The following is a 20008-nucleotide window of genomic DNA, read 5'->3' as shown; positions in this document are numbered from 1 at the left end:
TTCTATTCTACTTTGCATCTCACTTCTCATTACACAGCTTCTAGCCAGTGATGAATGGGGTGAGCTAGGAAGGAAAAGGAAGTTGAGCCCCACTCCCAACCTCCCCTGGCTGCAGGCAGACCAAACTAAGAAAGAGGGAGTAAGTCTTAGAGGGAAAGGAAGATTAAAATGCTGATTATTATACATATTGAACCTTCTCATTTCTGATTCATGACTGCTACCTTTTGGAATTTAAAGCGATTGTATTATTTAAGAGTGTTTAGTAAGACTCATGGGAGTCCCTGAGTTTTTGTCTAATCAAGGAGGAAGAAAAGTCGCTTGTTTGTTGTGTCAGGGGTCGGGTGTCAGGTGTTGGGTGTTTGTTGTGGAAGATGTAATAAAAAATTAGCTTGTTTGTGATTTCATTCTATCAGGTAGTGCATGTTTAGCGAAGATCACATTCCTGGAAAAACAGTAAAACAATACCAAAAAAAAAAAAAAAAAAGGATAATATAACTTCCCTCAATAAAACTTCCTCTGCTAGCCTTGGTTTTTCCTTCTTTTCGTTATTACCAAAAACATCCTGGAGGTATGCACGCTTAAAATAGGTGTGTGTGTGTGTGTGTGTGTGTGTGTGTGTGTGTGTGTGTATACACATATGTATATATATATATATATACACATATATATATACATATATATATACATATATATATATATATATTTAACATTTATTTATTTTTGAGACAGAGAGAGAGACAGAGCATGAACGAGGGAGGGTCAGAGAGAGGGAAACACAGAATCTGAAACAGACTCCAGGCTCTGAGCTGTCAGCACAGAGCCCGATGCGGGGCTCGAACTCAAGGACCACGAGATCATGACCTGAGCCAAAGTCGGCCGCTTAACCGACTGAGCCACCCAGGCGCCCCAAAATAGGTATATTTTATTGTATGTAAAATATACCTTAAAATAAGGTTGGCTTAAAAACCTTCCTTTTTCTCCTCTTTTCTACCTTTGCTTCTCTACTCCCTTAGTTAGTGACCCGACCGTTGTCTTACTTCTTCAAGATGAAAATCTTGGATCCACTTTTAATTTTTTCCTTTTGCTAATCCTTTGCAAAACGTCAATTTTCAAACCCTATGAGTTCTACCTTCAGTGGTATATCTGAGTCTGCATCTTTCCTGTTCCTTATGGTTGTTCCCTTTGGGTCTTAATAACTATAATTTGGTTCTTGTTATATCTTTTCACAAGCATGTGCTTGGGTACCTGTGCTTGCATCAGAGAATGCACCCTATGAAGGTGAAGGTCATGGCCTGTGTGGAGGAGACTGCGAGGCTACTTCTCCCTCCTCAGGGCCAAGTACATCAGTTCCTTTGCTGCTGTCAGCGTGGGAAATACCCTTTGGGAAAGGGCCTTGGCAGCAAGGAGCTGCCTCACTCAGAGTTACGTCATTTTCTAGGGGCAGCCTAAGACTGATAATCGGCTGGTGCAAGGATACAGAGGTCTAACCCCTTCCTCAATTTGGGACAATGCTGAAGAAATACCCAGCTCCAGAGACCTCCACAGAATCAGCTGAGGCCATAGCTGCTACTGCTTGAACCAATTCTGCCTACTGACCAGTTTGGCCTTCCTCACCTCCATACATGTCTGTCTCCCAGAAGCACTCACCAATGCAGCTTCTGCAGGCAATTCTTGGTCCCAGAGTCTGAGTCCAGAGATTCCAATCATGTCGTCTCCCCCCAACCTTTTCTTTCCTTAAACTCTACCCCAGTGCCTAGCAGAGTAGCTTACACATAGCCGTCACAAGTTATTATAGCTTCTTGGAAAAAAAAAAAAAAAAGGATTTCATAACATTAATAGTATATTACAGTTCACCTGCATTATAAATTAGAAATACTTTTTAAGTAAAATGTAGAATAATATTATGAAGATACGAATATGCCAGTTATTACATATGGCTAAGAACATTGTTCTTTACGTTTTTATTAAAGTAAGGTGTATAAATGTCTGATAAATATAAGAGAAGTTCAATATTACTAGTAATAAAAAAATTCTCTTTAACAAATATGCAACTACTTTTTGGTCTATGAAACTACCTAAGACAATATTAGAAATACAGATAAAAAATATATAGAACTGCCCATTGTAGTGTTATGTATAGTAAACATACAAATAGAACAAAAAACTACAAATGACTTACACGTAGGGAAATGATTGTACAATTTTGATACAACAAAATTCCAAATGTAAAATTAAGTACTTAGCTGATATTTGCTTAGGAAATATATCTAAATGGAAATTCTACTAGTTCTGAGTTCTAAACGTTCACCTATTAAAAATAATCTAAATTCTGACTTTATTCCCCAATAGAAACAAAGTAAACAAACAAAAAGGCAAACCTATCTACCTACAACCCAATGTTCTAAAGTACTGCATTTGTTTCACATTTACAAGCTTAATGATCTAGGAGAGCAGAACCCCAGACCCAGGCTAAGTCAAGTTGCTCTGATCCAGACTCTGCTCTCTCTCACACTTTCTTATTTCTTATCTCCCAGAGTTCAGGACTCAGTGGTGACGAAGCTTTAGGAATGAATGCCTTGCCCTAGCAGCATGGAAGTTCCGGGGGCGGCTTTACCATGATGATCTTGGAAACGAAGCAGATATATATCAGAAGCTCCCTAGACACGCAAAAAAAAATCTTCAACATCTTCTTGCTCCTATAGTTTGTTTAGTCTAGGGTTTGAACAAAATTTATCCTATGGATTGACCAAAGAAGATAGCATTCATAAGGCCAATATATAAAAGAGATAAAAGTAAGTAAGTCTTGCTGGGGCAGGTGGAGGAAGGCAGTTCTGGGGGTTCCCAGAGCACAATCTGAACAGCACTGATTTTATTCAGTTACTTTTGACTGTTTGGATGATTCTCAGTATTTCACACTATGGCTAATTTGATAAACGCTTATGTGGTGAGTTACTATAGTATTTACATACACAGATAGGGCCTTCGAAATGAATCAATAAAACAACAAAATAAAATAAAGAAATTTACTGTGAACAGAAAATAAGAGTCATTTTCATGAACATCAACTGATTTTACTTTGAAGTTTACAAATCCAGAATTCATCTGGATTATATGAAGTCATTACAGTGGAAAGAAAAGAGGATCACTAAAAATGACAGTGGCGATAATAACGTAAAGAACATGAACTGATTAAAAACAGAAATTAACACAAAAGATGTTCAGTAAATACCCAGAATAGTCAGGAATATTGATATTTCCCAAGTGATGGTGTTTGGGGACGTAATAAATAGAAAGCAAATAATTCCTTTACTTTCCTATTTTTGTTATAGGACTCCAAATGTTTAGATGTGTGATATTCAGAATACTCAAATACATGGCTGATGGTTTTATTTTTTCATTTAGAAATTGGTTGTGTGGCGGACAGCTCACAACTATAGTTCAGGAGGCCCTCTCTGTAAGCTCTGTGTAGCTGCTAGGGAGTATTCACACGGACTCCTCAGTTCAGCATTTCGACGGACTTCAGCTGTCTCGAACCAGTTGAGGCCACCAGACGCCAGGGGCAAAATTAATTATCCGTCAAAGAATCAAAGGGGAAAAGTTAAAAAGCAAGGAATATATTTAATATGTAATTAAAGCTTTGGGACAACTAGGTCTGAAACGAAGAAAGTGAGGACTCCGCGAAAATAGCTTACTGGTTACTATTACTGCTTAGTGCTATGAATTATATTCCTGGTTGCTGTGATGTGGCATGCTGTCGGCTTGCCATTTTACATCGCCCAGAAATAACTGGAAGTTGTTATTTCTCTTGGATGAAAATATGAGCTGGATTCGAGAAGTAACATCAGCACATGGAAAAACTAAATTTTTCTCATTGTAATGATGATAACATACAAAAGTACCATTCATATGACTAAACCTTAGGTCGCGGAGACGATGGCTTATTTTGCCCTTAAGGAATCTACTAAATTTTCACTGTCCCATGATCCCATATGATCCATTTCTACATCTCTCCCTCTTTTTTTTTTTTTTTTTTTGGCTTTAGGAATTCTGTTCCAACTAATTAGATTATTATAAACTAAACACAAATAAGACAGAAATAGTTTTGCCAAATCAAAAAATTCTTCCAGTACCATGCACTCAGTGTTTAGTATTAAGAATCAGTGTATCTGGGTATGAATTATGCTTATTTTTGACAAAATGAAGCTCCTAGATTCAAAGGGAAAAGGCTGATGTGAGGAGGTCATTGTAGAGATCAAATAACCCACCCCAAATGAGACTGTCATGAATTAATGTGTGAATGCATTGGAAACAGATGTCAGTATCTTCAAACACTAGAAATGAGAGAATTTTGAATTTATTTTAAATATAAAAGCAAATGACTATAAAAATGTTTCTATTTTTCAAAGCCCAAGGTTAATGAACTGCATATTTATCTATTATTTCAAAATCCAGAATATGTGAATGGATTCCTTTATGCTTTAAAATCATAGAATTCTAAGAAATATTTCATTATAATCATCACAGAATGATGTCCTTTTTAAATACATTTTTTCCCAATCCTCTGGTGGCTCAGTTTTTCTTTAAAAAAGCTATAAATTGTGCCTTATTTTTCTTTCTCATAAACAATGAGAATCTTAGTGAACAAAGACAAATATTTCTTTAAATATCCACATACTTTAATGTTATTGCTTTTCTATGTCAGAGTAAAATTGCCACACTCAAAAGCATTATAATCAAAGGCATTTTTCTAAGACCATTACTTCTTGCATTTACTGATGGTAAGCTGTACTAATTTAATTTTTTTGATGTTTCAGAAGAGGCTGACAAAACGTTCTTTAAAAATTACATGTCATTTTTTCCTTTACTACGTTATTTCTTATCATATGTGACATTATGAAATACTATTTAAATTGTAATTAATTTTATGTATTACCTTGTATGTTTTCCCAAGACTTCAATAAAAAGGAGTATTTGTAGCTCATCTTTGTAAAAATGACAATGTTTTACCCCTCGATTTTGTTTAAAAATTTTTTTTAATGTTTACTTACTTTTGATAAATAAATTAAGAGAAGCAGGCTCCAGGCTCTGAGCTGTCAGCACAGAGTCCAATGCGGGGCTTGAACTCACAAACCACGAGATCATGACCTGAGCTGAAATCTGAGGCTCAACCGACTGAGCCATCCAGGAGCCCCTATGCCTCTATTTTATTTTAAACAGTGGACAGCATTTGGGGAAATTACCAGCTGTGTTAAAAATAATCATCTGATAACCATTTAAACAAAAATATAGTATATGATATAAAAATGTAGTATATAATACTTTGGTAAGACAAAACACAGATAATACTAAAATTATGTGTATGAATTGGGTTTTAAAATATATTTTAAAATAATGTGATTTGGACTCCAGAATCTATATACTTGTTTTCAATTTTAATGCCTGCCATTTAATATATCACAAGCATATAATGAAGTTAGCTTAATGATAGTATGCCTAAGATAGGTGATTGCATTTAGATATAAAATCTAGTTTACAATGAAAGTATTATGGGGAGCCCCTGATGGTTTTTCTTTTCTTTCTTGGATCATGTGTAATTTTACTGAAATTCTGTATAATCGAGACAAACGCCAACAGTGTTTTATAGTTCCTTAGCAGAATTGTTTTTCACATATCCATGAAGCATAGCCTAATTTACTGCAAAAAGGATACTGTGGAATTCTCCACTAGGAAATAAACCTGAAAAAAATAATTCCCGTCAATGTGTCTGAAGTGTATTATTTGTAACAAAGGTGGTCTATGCTCATCAGATCGTTTCACTGGATAACTGACTGAATCTTCAAAAGTCAGTCTTTTGAGAATCTCACACCGATATTGAGTCTTCCCACATTTAAAGGCTGAGCTTTATATATATATTTTTTATTTTTAAGCAGCCTTACGTGGAAGTCCTCCTTTTAAAGATGCAACAATTAAGTTGATTATTGGTTGTCAAAGTGTCCATTAACCTCTGTCTTCTATCTTATGAGCTTTTCTCTTTTGAAACCCTTCCTCAAACCTTTTCAAACCTTAAATGTCCAATCCCAGATAAAGATACTACCACATCTCATACCTGGTAACAATGAATAAGTCTGCCTTTGTGGTTTCTGTGTTTATCCTGAGAAATTGTCTTATATAAAAAAAATTATAAAAACTTATACTGAATAATTTTATGACTATATAAAAATTTAATACTTACTAATTTGAACCATATAATTGAGAATTATTCAACACGGGTTCTTGGAAAATAACACTAGGGAATGTATGTCTGTATATACACATATACACAAACATATATATATATATTCTGATATGAATAGGTACAAACATATGTATATATAATCTGATATACTGTACATATACATATAAACACACATAAAATCCATGATAGATGGATGATTTAGAAGATGATGTTAGCACAATATGACCTATGCTATGTTCTGATGAACCAGCCCCTATTCTTTATTGCACAAGCAAACTGTTCTTGTGCACTCCGATAATTCAAACATCAGCGACAATTTGTCTCTGACATAAGAATCTCTCAAACCAATTTATATTGGTTCTGAAGCCAGGTGGTTGGCAGGCGAATCTCTGAATAAATCAGTCTTAGGGGGAGCACGAAGCATCTGGCTGCCATCCTGGCCACATCCCTTCCTACCGGGAGCCCAGAGGCAGCTCAGATTAGCCATTATCCATATCAGTCTCCTCTTCTATGACATCTAGGAAATAATGGCATCTAGCTCAAAGGCTGTCGTAAGGATTCATGAACTACGCCTTACTAATCCATAATATATCTGCCACACAGTGTGTACTTCATACATGTTTGTCCTTCTTACATTTGATATTATTATTACACGTGCAAACATGCTTTTCTCCATCATCATTACCCGGATAAAACTTCTGGCTCTTTCTTAAAGTTCATATTCTTTTTGTCTCTGCTTTTATCAGGTACAGATATAGATTCACAGAAATACAATGAGTGACAATTTGTGGTTCTCGTACGTACAGTGGCCAAAATATAAATTGATAGTTTCAAGAAAAATGTAGACTGAATAATATCTCATGGGGTGAAAAAAGGGAAAAAAGATATTGTTTTTTTAATGACCTGAACTTGAATAACATTCATTTAAAATAATGTAATGTTGGGGCACCTCGGTGTCTCAATAGGTTAAGGGTCTGATTTTGGCTCAGGTCATGATCTCACGGTTCGTGGGTTCGAGCCCCATATCAAGCTCTGTGCTGACAGCTCAGAGACTGGAGCCTGTTTCAGATTCTGTGTCTCCTTCTCTCCCTGCTCCTCCCCTACTCATGCTCTGTCTCTCTCTCCCAAAAATAAATAAACATCAAAAAAGTTTTAGAAAAAAGAAATAAAATATAATGTTAAAATTCTTACACAGTGCCATCACCCTCCTTTTCTCTGCACCTCAAAACATTTATGCTTTTTTAAAAAAAGTTAATTTATTTTGAGAGAGAAAGGTAGGGAGGGGCAGAGAGACAGAGAGAACCCCAAGCAGGCTCTGCCCTGTCAGTGCAGAGTCTGACACGGGGCTCGAACTCACAAACTGCAAGTCTATGACCTGAGCAGACATCGAGAGTCGGCTGCTTAACCGATAGGGCCACCCAGGTGCCCCAAAACATTTATATTTTTAAGGGATGACAATGCTGTTGGCAAGTGAATGCCAGACCAGAATAGTACTACTTGCCTTCTATCATGCAGAGGGTCGAAAAATAATTGTATGAAAATGCCCCACTAAACTGACTATAGCATAAAGAGTTGTGTTGGGGTCGTACTGAGACAGTGTTCTCTTCAACAACAGAGTAGAGTGACCACACAATTTTTGGAACTGTCAGTAAAAGCGGCTGGACTATCAGGTTGACTGCAGTATTGGAGTCTTTTTAAGTCATTGAGAAATGATCACGAACTGCAGTCAGGGTCCACTTCTGAGCTCTATTTGCGTCACGTCATGGCAGCCGGTAGGCAAGATTTATTCTGAACTGCTCTCCAGAGGAGCTGGCATTGTCCGGCTGGGCGTGCTTCTGCCTGCCTAAAGCTCCCATCTTCCCATGAGCTGATGTTTCCCCTCATCTGTCTCATTGCTATTTTGGTAGTAATAATGAAAAGATGAGGGGTGTATTCAATCTGTAGAATTAGACCCACTGTTGCCACCTTGAGCTAAAATAAGATGGATTTGTCTTTTTTACCCTGTAGCCATTACAATAATGAAGGTTAATAATTTCTGTTTTTGATGTCTTTAATAAAAGGGTTATTTTCCAGTGTGTAATACATTCTGATATGAATGCCAATATGTTCCCAAATTCCTTTAGATACTTTAGGACATACTCAAAGCTGCTCTGTCTAGCTGTGGTTCCAACATGCCCAAATGATTGAGGGTTTCATCACTGTTATTAGAATTCTATCACAGAGCAACTAAAGAAGTTTTTGGGAGACAGAGGGAAGGGGAGTTTAGACTAAATTGAAAACATATCCTTGCACTGCTCTGAATGATGCTCTTGATTATTCTGTAGAATACTAGACTCTCCCTGTTCCTCCAGTTACTTATTCTACAAATGAAATGCACTGTTTTTTTTTTTTTTTTTTGGTTATCTAGGGCTCAGTTTATCTCTTAATGATTAATAATAATTTAATGAAGACTTACACTTATAAGTATGTTTAGGAAAAAAACAAAACCCCTGAGGTTTTAGTGCTGAGCTTTAAAATCTTTCATGTTACAACCCCATATTAATGAATATAAGAACAACTCAACCGATTACCATAGCTGGAAGGACGCCAGTATATCCTTCTATAGTGAGTCAGAGACTTTGTTTAAAACAATATGACTAATCATGGGTTGTTTGTGAAAGTGTCTCTCAAGAAAGGCATTATGACACTGTTTCAAAGGAACAAAACAAAGATTTGGGAGAGAAACTGGTGATTTTTTGGACACAAAACACTAGACCTCTTTTATCTAATGTGTTTTTTTTTGGTACTGGGTATCCTACCTTTCAACTTTTTCATTTTTGTGTAAAATACATCCCTGAAATGTACCTTAATGTTCATTTTTTTGGCATGATATATACATAGTATTCATGAAATATCTGAAGATTACTCCTTGGTCCTGTTCTAATAATACATATAAAAGAAGAAATCTTATTGAAAAAATAGGCACTTGGAAACCCAGAGAGGTCCTACGTACAAAAGGAAAGCCAAATATTTGTGGTAGTTAGTCACCATTATAGATAGATTTCACAGCAGCAAATCAAATGTAACATTAAATAATTATGAAATAAAAGTAAACATTTTGTAAAAATATGACACGATGGAGTAGAAGGTTAGTTCATGATGGGTAGATGTCATAAGTAGGTGTTCTTAGAATTTAATGTTTCTACTTAATATTAACATTGAAACTTCAATTCCCTGTGAAAAGAATGACTCTGTAGGACACTGGAGTTTTCTCTCTTTTCACAAAATAGCCAGACTGCCGTTACACATTATCTATGTCCCAAGCTCCAAACTGAAGGGAAAAGAACCTATTTACTCTCTCATAAAATAGGTAAAATTCTGTATTCCAGCCAAGAAACAAACTAAAAACAGACAGGTGATCCACAGCCAAAGAATTATTTTCAAACTGTAGTAAGAAGGAACTGTACTCAAAATAGTCAACACCAGTAATAACACAAAATAAAATATACACACACACATTAAAACGACACCCCCCCGCAAAAAAAATGAACCTTCCTACACCCCCCAAAAAGCCTGCTTCTCAAGCTATTTTCATTATTGGCCATTTTCAGTAAGAAATTTCCTAAAAGTCAGCTGTCTGTGACAGTGGAGTATTTATTTCTGGGTCCTTCTCATGGCCTGCTGGAGAATTTTACTAAATTATAGTTCAGTAGCTAGACAGAGTTCCATGTACAGTTGTCTAACTGCCTGTGGTATTGGTCGAGATTGGGTCAGTAGTTTTTGGTTGTCTTGCATGTTTGGAGCCTGAGTTCACTGTCTCGTGGTTCTCAGTGCTTATGGACTAATGAGCTGTGGCATCACTGTGAAGCTGTGATCATGCACCCAGGGAACAAGTCACACCTGAACATCTGGGGAGACAGTCACGTACTATTTTATCCAAACTTGACAACTTTTCAGTACACATTTAATCTGGAGTGCACAAAAACGTCTGTTTCTGTTCCATAACTGACTTTAGCATTTCTTAATTTTGCCTGTGGAGTGAACAGTTCGGTCAAGTGATGTGGCAAAACATGAAACATTTGAAAATAGACCCATCTCAAAGTATTCTAAAGAATCAAGGTCCTGATAAAACCGATGGCTTCATGTTTCTCATTCTAAAACCTTACAATAGTTGGTTACCATAAAAATACATAAACATATCTCAGTGGAAATACATTGAGCACATTTACAAACACGAGGGTATTGAAGAAAAACTAGGGAACTTCACACAAAGTTGTATAAGTTGTTAAAAATGACAAGGTGATCACACACTAAAATATGTATGTTTCAAGGGAGAAATAGCAGACGCCAATGGTAATTTTTCTGAAGTAAATGATGAACACAGAATAAATATCAGAGACAAAAGAACAGCTCTTTAGGATATCAGCAGGTGCTTTCAAAAGCGAATTTAAGAATAAATACCTTTAAAAAGGGAATTCACCTTCCTTTTTTACTTCTGACGTGTCAGCCACATACCTGTACCAATATTCAAAAAGCCAATGCTCCACTGGTTCCTACACCGTTGAGTTAAAACTGTTGAGAGGCTTTTATCTTTGTACTCAGTAAGAATATGGTGAAATGAGATCATTTGGTTTCATACTTTAATTTTGCATCTTAACCTTCATTACACACTGTGAAACAGAAGAACACCATTTCACTGCAGTCTGCCTGTTGACACATATTATTTCTGACCCTGTTTTTTCACTGTACCCTAAAATAGCATTATGTGGTAGGTCATTGGTTCCTGCCATTTCCAATATGTACAGCACTACCATATGCATTTCACTCTTTATGTACCTACTCCCCTTGGCTAGATTGTGAGCTTTTTAAAGACAGAAAGTATGTCTTATCACTCTCCCAGTCTTTAATCTATCATAGTGCATGGCACGTAGTAGGTATTCTATAAATATTCCCTTAAAAATGTTCTATATATTCCTGCAATTCAACATATCTACCATGTTTTAAATTCAGAGTATTCTCTTCTGAGTCCTATTTCAGACTTGCCTTTTATTTTAAAATCAGGCAAACAGGCACTCCAAACTTGTTTCCCTGTGTTAAGCTAACATCGGCATTTAAAAAAATAATATGCCACTATGATTTTCACTAAACTAGGGAAGGTTATTTTGGAGCTGCTGGGACTTTAGATATTTGAAGTAGTAATTACTTCCTCCACAAATGTTACCTTTTACAGTCAAATACTGCTTTCCCGTAGCAGTTCAACTTTTTACTTAACGGAAAATGTCTTTTATTTACAATTCACCATACCATACTATTATACATAGTAATTCTCCTTTTATTTGTTTTGGTAGCACTGTAAAGTTGATGAGGCATTATCATAATAATGATAGTAGCTTACATTTATTCAGTATTTATTTTGTGCCAAGTGTTTAAGTCCTTTACATGAGCTTGAGCTATGTCAATTAATACCCACGTAAAATTTATGATTTGTGTGATTTTATATATCTCTATCTCTCTATCTATGTATCTAGTCTTAGGTAATTTTCCGACTAGTAAGCAGTGTGGTCAGGATAATAATTCAGGGAGAACGAACTCCAGATTTTTCATTGTTCGTTCTTTAAAGATCTGATTATCCAGCAACAAAATTTGGTACCATATATTGCGTAATTCTAGAACCATGACCCGTTTTAGTGAGGTACTTGTGTTACCATTATAAAGCAAGCAACATATGTGAGACTGTACTTAATTAAATGCTATCAAGTTACTGCAACCAAGACTCTAAGAGTATTTTTTTCCATATTGAATGGATAAGATATCAACTCTTACCTTATGATCATCAGCATTTCAATTAAAACTGACTGCTATCACTTACAACTTACCGTAGACTTGGGTTTGGTTCCAAAACTGGCCACTGGGGTGGAAGATGGTAGGTCACTGGATTCGGTGTTAGAAGACAAATTTGTTGGCGCCTGATTCATTGAAATGGCGTCCGCTCCACTTTCAGATCCTGACTCCAGATCCTATCAGAAAAACGTATTGATATGAAAGGCATGTACATGCTCTCTGCATGCCTTTTTCCCTGCACCCGTATCTTTCCACCTTCTCCTTTTCCCAACACACACTGAAGATGCTAAAGAGTTGCTGACAATATGGTGCGTGGGTGGCTCAGTCAGTTAAGTGTCCGACTCCGGCTCAGGTCATGATGTCACGGTTTGTGAGTTCGAGCCCCGCATCGGGCTCTGTGCTGACAGCTCGGAGCCTGGAGCCTGCTTCAGATGATGTGCTTCCCTCTCTTTCTCTGTCCCTCCCCTGCTCTCACTCTGTCTCGGTCTCAATCAAAAATAAATAACATTAAAAGAAATTTTAGAAAAAGTTAGTGACTACTGACACTGACATGTCACCCATAACCATGCACTATTTCGTAATAACAACTGTACTCTTCGGAGGGTCTGATTTTAGACATAAAATACTGGTAATTCTTTGGTAATTAAACAGCTCATTGAAAATTGGAATGGGCGGTAGTGGGAGCTAGCTGGGGCACTGCAGTTAAGTTAGGAGGTAGAAGCCCATAGATATCCCTTCCTCACTATATGATCATGAGTAACTCACTTCGCATCCCTTATGCGACAGGGTCACTGTGAGCGTCAAATGAAAACACAGTTCTCATTTCTCCTCACCTCACCCTCTTCTACACGCCCATCAGACCTCCATGGTGACACCTACCACAATGGCTTGAAATCATTTAGCTCAAGTGTCTACCTACCTAATAAACTATGAGCTATATGAGGGGTAGGAATTAGGTTTTGACGTGTGTGATTCAATTCTCTCACTCGGAAATGGATGTTAATAGAGTTCTGGTTCAAGATGGTGACATAGGAAGACTCTGATCTCACCTCCTCCATGGAACACACCAAATTCGACCTATTAATAGAACAGTTCCTCGTGAAGAAGAACTGCAGATTGACTGAACAGCTACTGAACAACCAAAGGCAGAGAGAATGGCAAGAGAACAGCAAGAGAGATGGATGGTAACCAAGGCAACCCCACCGCAACACTGCAATCTGCAGTGGGGAGGGACGGCACTGAGGAACCGGGAACAGATCCCTCCGTCTTTGGGCACAGAAAAAAAACATTGTTTAAAAGAGCAACTGGCACAGAAAAGAGACTTCACCAGAAGTCTGCCAAGCTGCAGAGGAATTATGAGAAACCTCTCCAGGTCAGAGGGACCGGAGAATGGCCTGGTTTATATGCCCACCCCACCTTAAAAGCCTAGACAGGAGCAGGGTCCAGACACTGTAACAGGCAGGCCCAGTCATCTCAGGGAGCTTGTAACTTCAGCAAGCTCAGGGTCCACAAGCCCATGCTAGCCCTAGTCATGTAGACACAGAAAAGAGAAGTCAAAGTTTAAAAGGGCTGAGGCGCTGCGGGAATGCTCTCTCTCCTTCAACCTTAAAAGCCCAGGCCGCAGCAGGATTTGCCTGCTGTGAAGAGGTTTGGAAACCATAAATGGAGGGTCCTGATGCCTCAGAAGGCAGGTCTTGATGCCATAACTGATGAATCCAGTCATCACAGGGAGTTTGCCACCTCAGTGAGCCCAGGGTCCACAAGCCCACAAGCCCAGTTACCCTGTAGTGTTGGGGCACAGAAAATAGGCCATGGTTTTGTAGGGGTTTTGTTATTTAATTTTTTTTTAACTGTTTATTTGCTTTTGAGAGACAGAGCACAAACGGGCGAGGGGCAGAGAGGGACACAGACCTGAAGCAGGCTCCAGGCTCTGAGCTGTCAGCACAGAGCCCAATGCAGGACTTGAACTCATGAACCTTGAGATCATGACCTGAGCGGAAGTCAGACGCTTAATTGACTAAGCCACCCAGGCGCCCTGTTTCTTTATTTTTAAAATGTTTATTTATTTTGAAGAGAGAGAGAGAGAGAGAGAGAGAGAGAGCGCGCGACAGCAAGTGGGGGAGGGGCAGAGAGAGAGGGAGACACAGAATCCCAAGCAGGCTCTAGTCTCTGAACTGTCAGCACAGAACCTGACGAGGGACTTGAACTCACAAAACCATGAGATCATCACCTGAGCTGAAGTCAGATGCTTAATGAACTGAGCCACCTAGGTATCCCTAAATTTTTACTTTTTAATTAAATGTATATATGGTTTTTTTGTTGATGTTGTTTGTTTTTTTTACTTTTTAAAATGTGTCTTGTTGGGCGCCTAGGTGGCTCAATCAGTTAAGCGTCTGACTTCAGCTCAGGTCATGATCTCACAGTTTGCAGGCACTGACAGTTCAGAGCCTGGAGCCTGCTGCTGATTCTGTGTCCCCCTCTCTCTCTGCCCCTTCCCGGCTCATGCTCTGTCTCTCTCTCAAAAATAAGTAAACACTAAAAAAATTGTCTTGTCTTGTTTTAATTTTTTTCTTTTTGATTTTTTTCTTTTTTTTCTTTTTTTCTTTTCTTTTTTCCTTTTCTGTTCTATTTTCTTACTTTCTTTCATTATTATTTTTCTTATTCTTTCTGTAAAGGCCATGATTTTAAAAAAAATTACTACCATATACAGTCATAGCTCCAGCCAGCCAGCAAAAGTCACTAAGCCCATGGTCTGCATAGGAGACACCATACACAAGACAACTCCCTGAACTTGAGAAGTAGCTGTTTAATCTAATCCGTAGAAACAAACACAGGAAGTCAAGCAAATGAGGAGCTAGAGGAATATGCTCCACAAGAAAGAACAAGAAAAACCCTCAAAAAATAACTAAATGAAACAGAGATAAGCAACATGCCTGATAAAGTATTTAAAGTAATGATCATAAAGATGCCCACTGGACTAGAAAAAAAAAAAAAAAAAGAATGGAAGAGCTCAGTAAGACCTTCAAAAAAGAGAAAGAAAATATTAAAAGGTGAAGAAATAGAAGAAAAGAAAAGGTGAAGAATACAATAACTGAAATAAAAAAAAAACATATTAAAGGGAATCAACAGTACATGAGAGGATGCAGACAAATGTATCAGTGATCTAGAAGAAAGGATAATGGAAAGCAAACAAGCTTTGATGAAGGAACAGCAAAAAGAGAAAAAAATGTCTTAAACAATGAGGATAGATTAAGAGATCTTGGACAACACCAAGTGAACAAAGATTCTCATTATAGGGATCCCTGAAGAAGAGAGAGAGAAAGGTGCAGAAAACTTTTCTGAAGAAATAATAACTGAATACTTCCTTAAACTTGGAGGGAAATAGACATCTAAGTCCAAGAAGCACAGAGAGTTCCAAACAAGATGAACCCAAGGAGTTCCACGCTATGGCACATAGTAATAAAATATCAAAGGTTAAAGATAAAGAGAGTATCTTAAAACTATCCAGAGACAAACAGAAAGTTACCCACAAGGAAAAACCTGTAAGGCTATCAACTAATTTTTCAGCAGAAACTTTGTAAGTCAGAAGGGAGTGACATACATGATATTTCAAAGTGTTTAAGCAGAAAAAAAAGCCCTATGAAAAAGAATATTCTATTTGACAAGGTAATCATTCAGATCTTAAGGAGAGATAAAAGGTTTTCCAGACAAACAAAAGACAAAGGAATTTAACACTGCTATACCAGCCTTACAAGAAATGTTAAAGGGACTTCTTTAAGTGGAAAAGAAGTGGCTATAATTAGACATAAGGAAAATATGAATAAAAAATAATAAATAAAATATGGCAACATATATGTAAAATGTCGAAAAGGGAGTAAAAAGGAATGATAAAGGAAAAAAGAAAAAGCAAGATTTTCCTTCCTTCCTTCCTTGTGTTTGAACTTACATGACCATCAAATGAATATGAACTGCTATCAACTCAGAATGTTATATATGAACCTCATGGAAACCACAGACCCAAAACCAATCATAGATAAACAAAAAATAAAGAAAGCCAAACAAAACACTATAGATATTCATCAATCACAAAGAAAGCAAGAAAATAAGGAACAAAAAAGAACTACAAAAATGACCAACAGGCATTGCCAAATTGCCAAAAAAATGGCAATAGGCATATACCTGTCAATAATTACCTTAAATGAAAATGGCCTAAATACTTTAATCAAAAGATACAGAATGACAGAATTGATAAAACAACAACAAAACCAAGACCCATCTATATGCTGTCTACAAGAAATTTACCTCACCTAAAGACATATATATATAGTATGAAAGCAAAAGGGATGGAAAAACATTCACTATGCAAATGGAAGTGGAAAAAAAAGGCAGGTAGCAATACTTGTATCAGACAAAATAGACTTTGAGCGACTGTAACAGGATAAAGGAGGACATTATATAATGATAAATGGATCAGTTCAACAAGAAGATATAACACTTGTGAATATCTACACACCTAACCTGGAGCACCTAAATACAAAAAACAAATATTAATGGACATAAAGAGAGAAATTTATGGTAATACAATAATACTAGGGTACTTAAGACTCTACTTATATCAATGGATAGATAATACAGATAAAATCAATAAAGAAACAATGTCTTTGAATGACATACTGGATCAGATGGACATAACAGAATATTCCATCCAAAAACAACAAAATATATAGTATTTTCAAGTGCACATGAAACATTGTCCATAATGAATCCACATATTAGGCCATAAAACAGGATAAGAATATTGAAATCAAACAACACATCTTTTCTTACCACAATGGTATGAAAATAGAAGTAAATCACAAGAAAAATACTGGAAAAAACACGAACACATGAAGACTAAACAAGATGACACTAAACAACCAATAGATCAATGAAGCAAACAAAGAAGAAATAAAAAAAAACACATGGAGACAAATGACTATGAAAGCACAATGGTCCAAAATCTATGGGACACAGCAAAAGCAGTTCCAAAAAGGAAGCATAAAGCAATACAGGTCTACCTCAAGAAATTAGAAAAAAAATCAAATAAACAATCTTAGTTTACAGCTAAAGAACTAGAATAAGAATAAACAAAGCCCAAGATGAGTAGAAGAAAAATAAAGATCAGAGCAGGAATAAATGACATAGAGCCAAAAAAAAAAAAAAAAAAAAAGAGAGAGAGAGACAAAGAAAGAAAAGAAAAAAAAGAAAGAAAAAGTCAATGAGAACAAGACCAGGTTCTTTGAAAACATAAAATTAAACCCTTAACCATACTCATTAAGTAAAAAGAAGAAAGGACCCAAATAAATAAAGTGAAAAATGAGAGAGGAGAAATAACAACTGACACCTCAGAAATACAAAGGAATATTAAGAAAATACTATGAAAAATTACATGCCAACAAACTGGCAACAGAAGAAATGGATAAATTCCTAGAAACATACAATCTTCCAAAACAAGTAATGAATTGTTTTACAAGTAATAAAATTGAACTGACAATCAAAAAAAAAAAAAAAAAAAAAAAAACTGCCAAAAAATAAAGGTCTAGTTTCAGATAGATTCACAAGGGAATTCTATCAGACATTTAAAGAAGATTTAACACCTATTCTCCTCAAACTATTCCAAAAATATAGAAGAGGAAGAAAAGCTTCCACATGCATTCTACAAGGTGGGCATTACTCTGATACCAAAACCAGACAAAGATACCACAAAGATACCACAAAAAAAAAAAAAAAAAAAAAAAAAAAAAAAAAAAAGATACCACAGGCCAATATTCCTGATGCACATAGATGCAAAAATCTTCAACAAAATATTAGCAAATCACATACAACAATGCATTAAAAAGATCAATCATGATCAGGTGGGATTTATTCCTGGAATGCAAAGGTGATTGGCTCAATATTCACAAATCAAACAACATCATACACCACATCAAACCGAAGATAAAAATCATATGATCATCTCAATAGATGCAGAAAAAGCATTTGACAAGATTCAACATCCATTCATGATAAAAACTCCCCAACAAAATGGGGTTAGAAGGAACAGACGTCAACATAATAAAGGCCATATATGAAAACCTAAAGCTTACACCATCCTCAATGGTGAAAACTGAGAGCTTTTCCTCTAAGATCAGGAACAAGATAAGAATGTCCACTTTCACCACTTTTATTTATTTATTTATTTATTTATTTATTTATTTATTTTAACGTTTATTTATTTTTTTGGGACAGAGAGAGACAGAGCATGAACGGGGGAGGGGCAGAGAGAGAGGGAGACACAGAATCGGAAACAGGCTCCAGGCTCTGAGCCATCAGCCCAGAGCCTGATGCGGGGCTCGAACTCCCGGACCGCGAGATCGTGACCTGGCTGAAGTCAGACGCTTAACCGACTGCGCCACCCAGGCGCCCCTCACCACTTTTATTTAAAATAGTACTGTAAGTCCTAGCACAGCATTCATATTGGTAAAGAAGTTAAACTGTTACTATTTACAGATTACGTGATACTAGAAATAGCCCTAAAAACTCCACCAAATAACTACTAGAAGTATAAATAACTGCAATAAAGTGGCAGGAAAAAAATTTAATACACAAAATTGGCAGCATTTCTATAAACTAACAACAAAATAGCAGAAAGAGAAATTTAAAAAAACAACACCGTTTACAACTGCACCAAAAAGAATAAAATAGCTAGGAATAAACTTAACCAAAGAAGTGAAAGATCTGTATTCTTAAAACATAAAACACTGATGAAAGAAATTAAATGTGACACAAATACATGAAAATATATTGTTTTTATTGGTTGGAAGAATTAATATTGTCAAAATGTCCACATTAGCCATAGCAATCTACACATTAAATGCAATTTCTATCAAGATAACAACAACATTCTTCACAAAACCAGAACAAGTAATACTAAAATTTGTATGGAATCACAAAAGACTCCAAATAGCCAAAGCAATCCTGATAAAGAAAAACAAAACTGGAGGTATTACAACCCCAGATTTCAACTACAAATCTGTAGTAATCAAAACAGTGGAGTACTGGCACAGAATAGACACATATATCAATAGAACAGAATAGAGAGCACAGAAATAAAGTCACATTTATATGGTCAATTAATCTATGACAAAGGAGGCAAGAACATACACAATGGGGAAGACAGCCTTTTCAATAAACGGTGCTGGGAAAAATGACAGCTACATGTAAAAGAATGACACTAGATCACGTTCTAACACCATACAAAAAAATAAACTCAAAATGGATTAAAGGCCTAAATGTAAAACCTGAAACCACAGAAAAAGAGAACATAGGCAGTAATTTCTCTAACATCTGCCATAGCAACACTTTTCTAGATATGTCTCTTAAGGCAAGGTAACCAAAGCAAAAAATAAACTACTGAGACTGTATCAAAATAAAAAGCTTTTGCACAGTAAAAGAAATCATCAACAAAACAAAAAGACAACTGACTGAATGGGATAACATACTTGCAAATGATATATCCAATAATATACAAAACATATAAAGAGCTTATACAACTCAACACCAAAAAACAATTTGAGTAAAAAATGGGCAGAGGACCTAAATAGATATTTTTCTAAAGATGTAAATCTTTAGAACATCACTAATCATCAGGGAAACATAAATCAAACTCACAATGAGATATCACTCCATACCTGTTAGAATGGCTAAAATCAAGAAGACAAGGAACAAAGAGTGTTGGCAAACAAGTGGAGAAAAAGGACCCCTCGTACACTGTTGGGGAGAATGCAAACTGGTACAACCACTGTGGAAAAGAGTATGGAGGCACTTTAAAAAATTAAAATATAAGTATCATATGATCTAGTAACTCTACTATTGGGTATTTAATCCAGGGAAAATGAAAACAATAACCCGTGTATCCACCCCTATGTTTATTGC

General features: G+C 36.3%; 1 protein-coding gene across 7 annotated transcripts in view; it reads right to left on the bottom strand.

Annotated features, from left to right (window-relative positions):
* The window catches only part of DLC1 (DLC1 Rho GTPase activating protein), a 563102-nt gene that overhangs the window by 287485 nt on the left and 255609 nt on the right, over positions 1-20008 (bottom strand). For all 7 annotated transcript variants that reach the window (XM_040490111.1, XM_040490112.1, XM_040490109.1 and 4 more), the window contains one exon: positions 12091-12231. In XM_040490111.1, the coding sequence (XP_040346045.1) occupies positions 12091-12231 (141 nt within the window). The remainder of the gene's footprint in view (positions 1-12090; positions 12232-20008) is intronic.

Source organism: Herpailurus yagouaroundi, unplaced genomic scaffold (assembly GCF_014898765.1).
Source record: "Herpailurus yagouaroundi ecotype Mexico unplaced genomic scaffold, PumYag 181, whole genome shotgun sequence".
Lineage (NCBI taxonomy): Eukaryota > Metazoa > Chordata > Mammalia > Carnivora > Felidae > Herpailurus > Herpailurus yagouaroundi.
The sequence above is the reverse complement of the archived record's forward strand: the minus strand, read 5'-3'. Positions and strand labels throughout refer to the sequence as shown.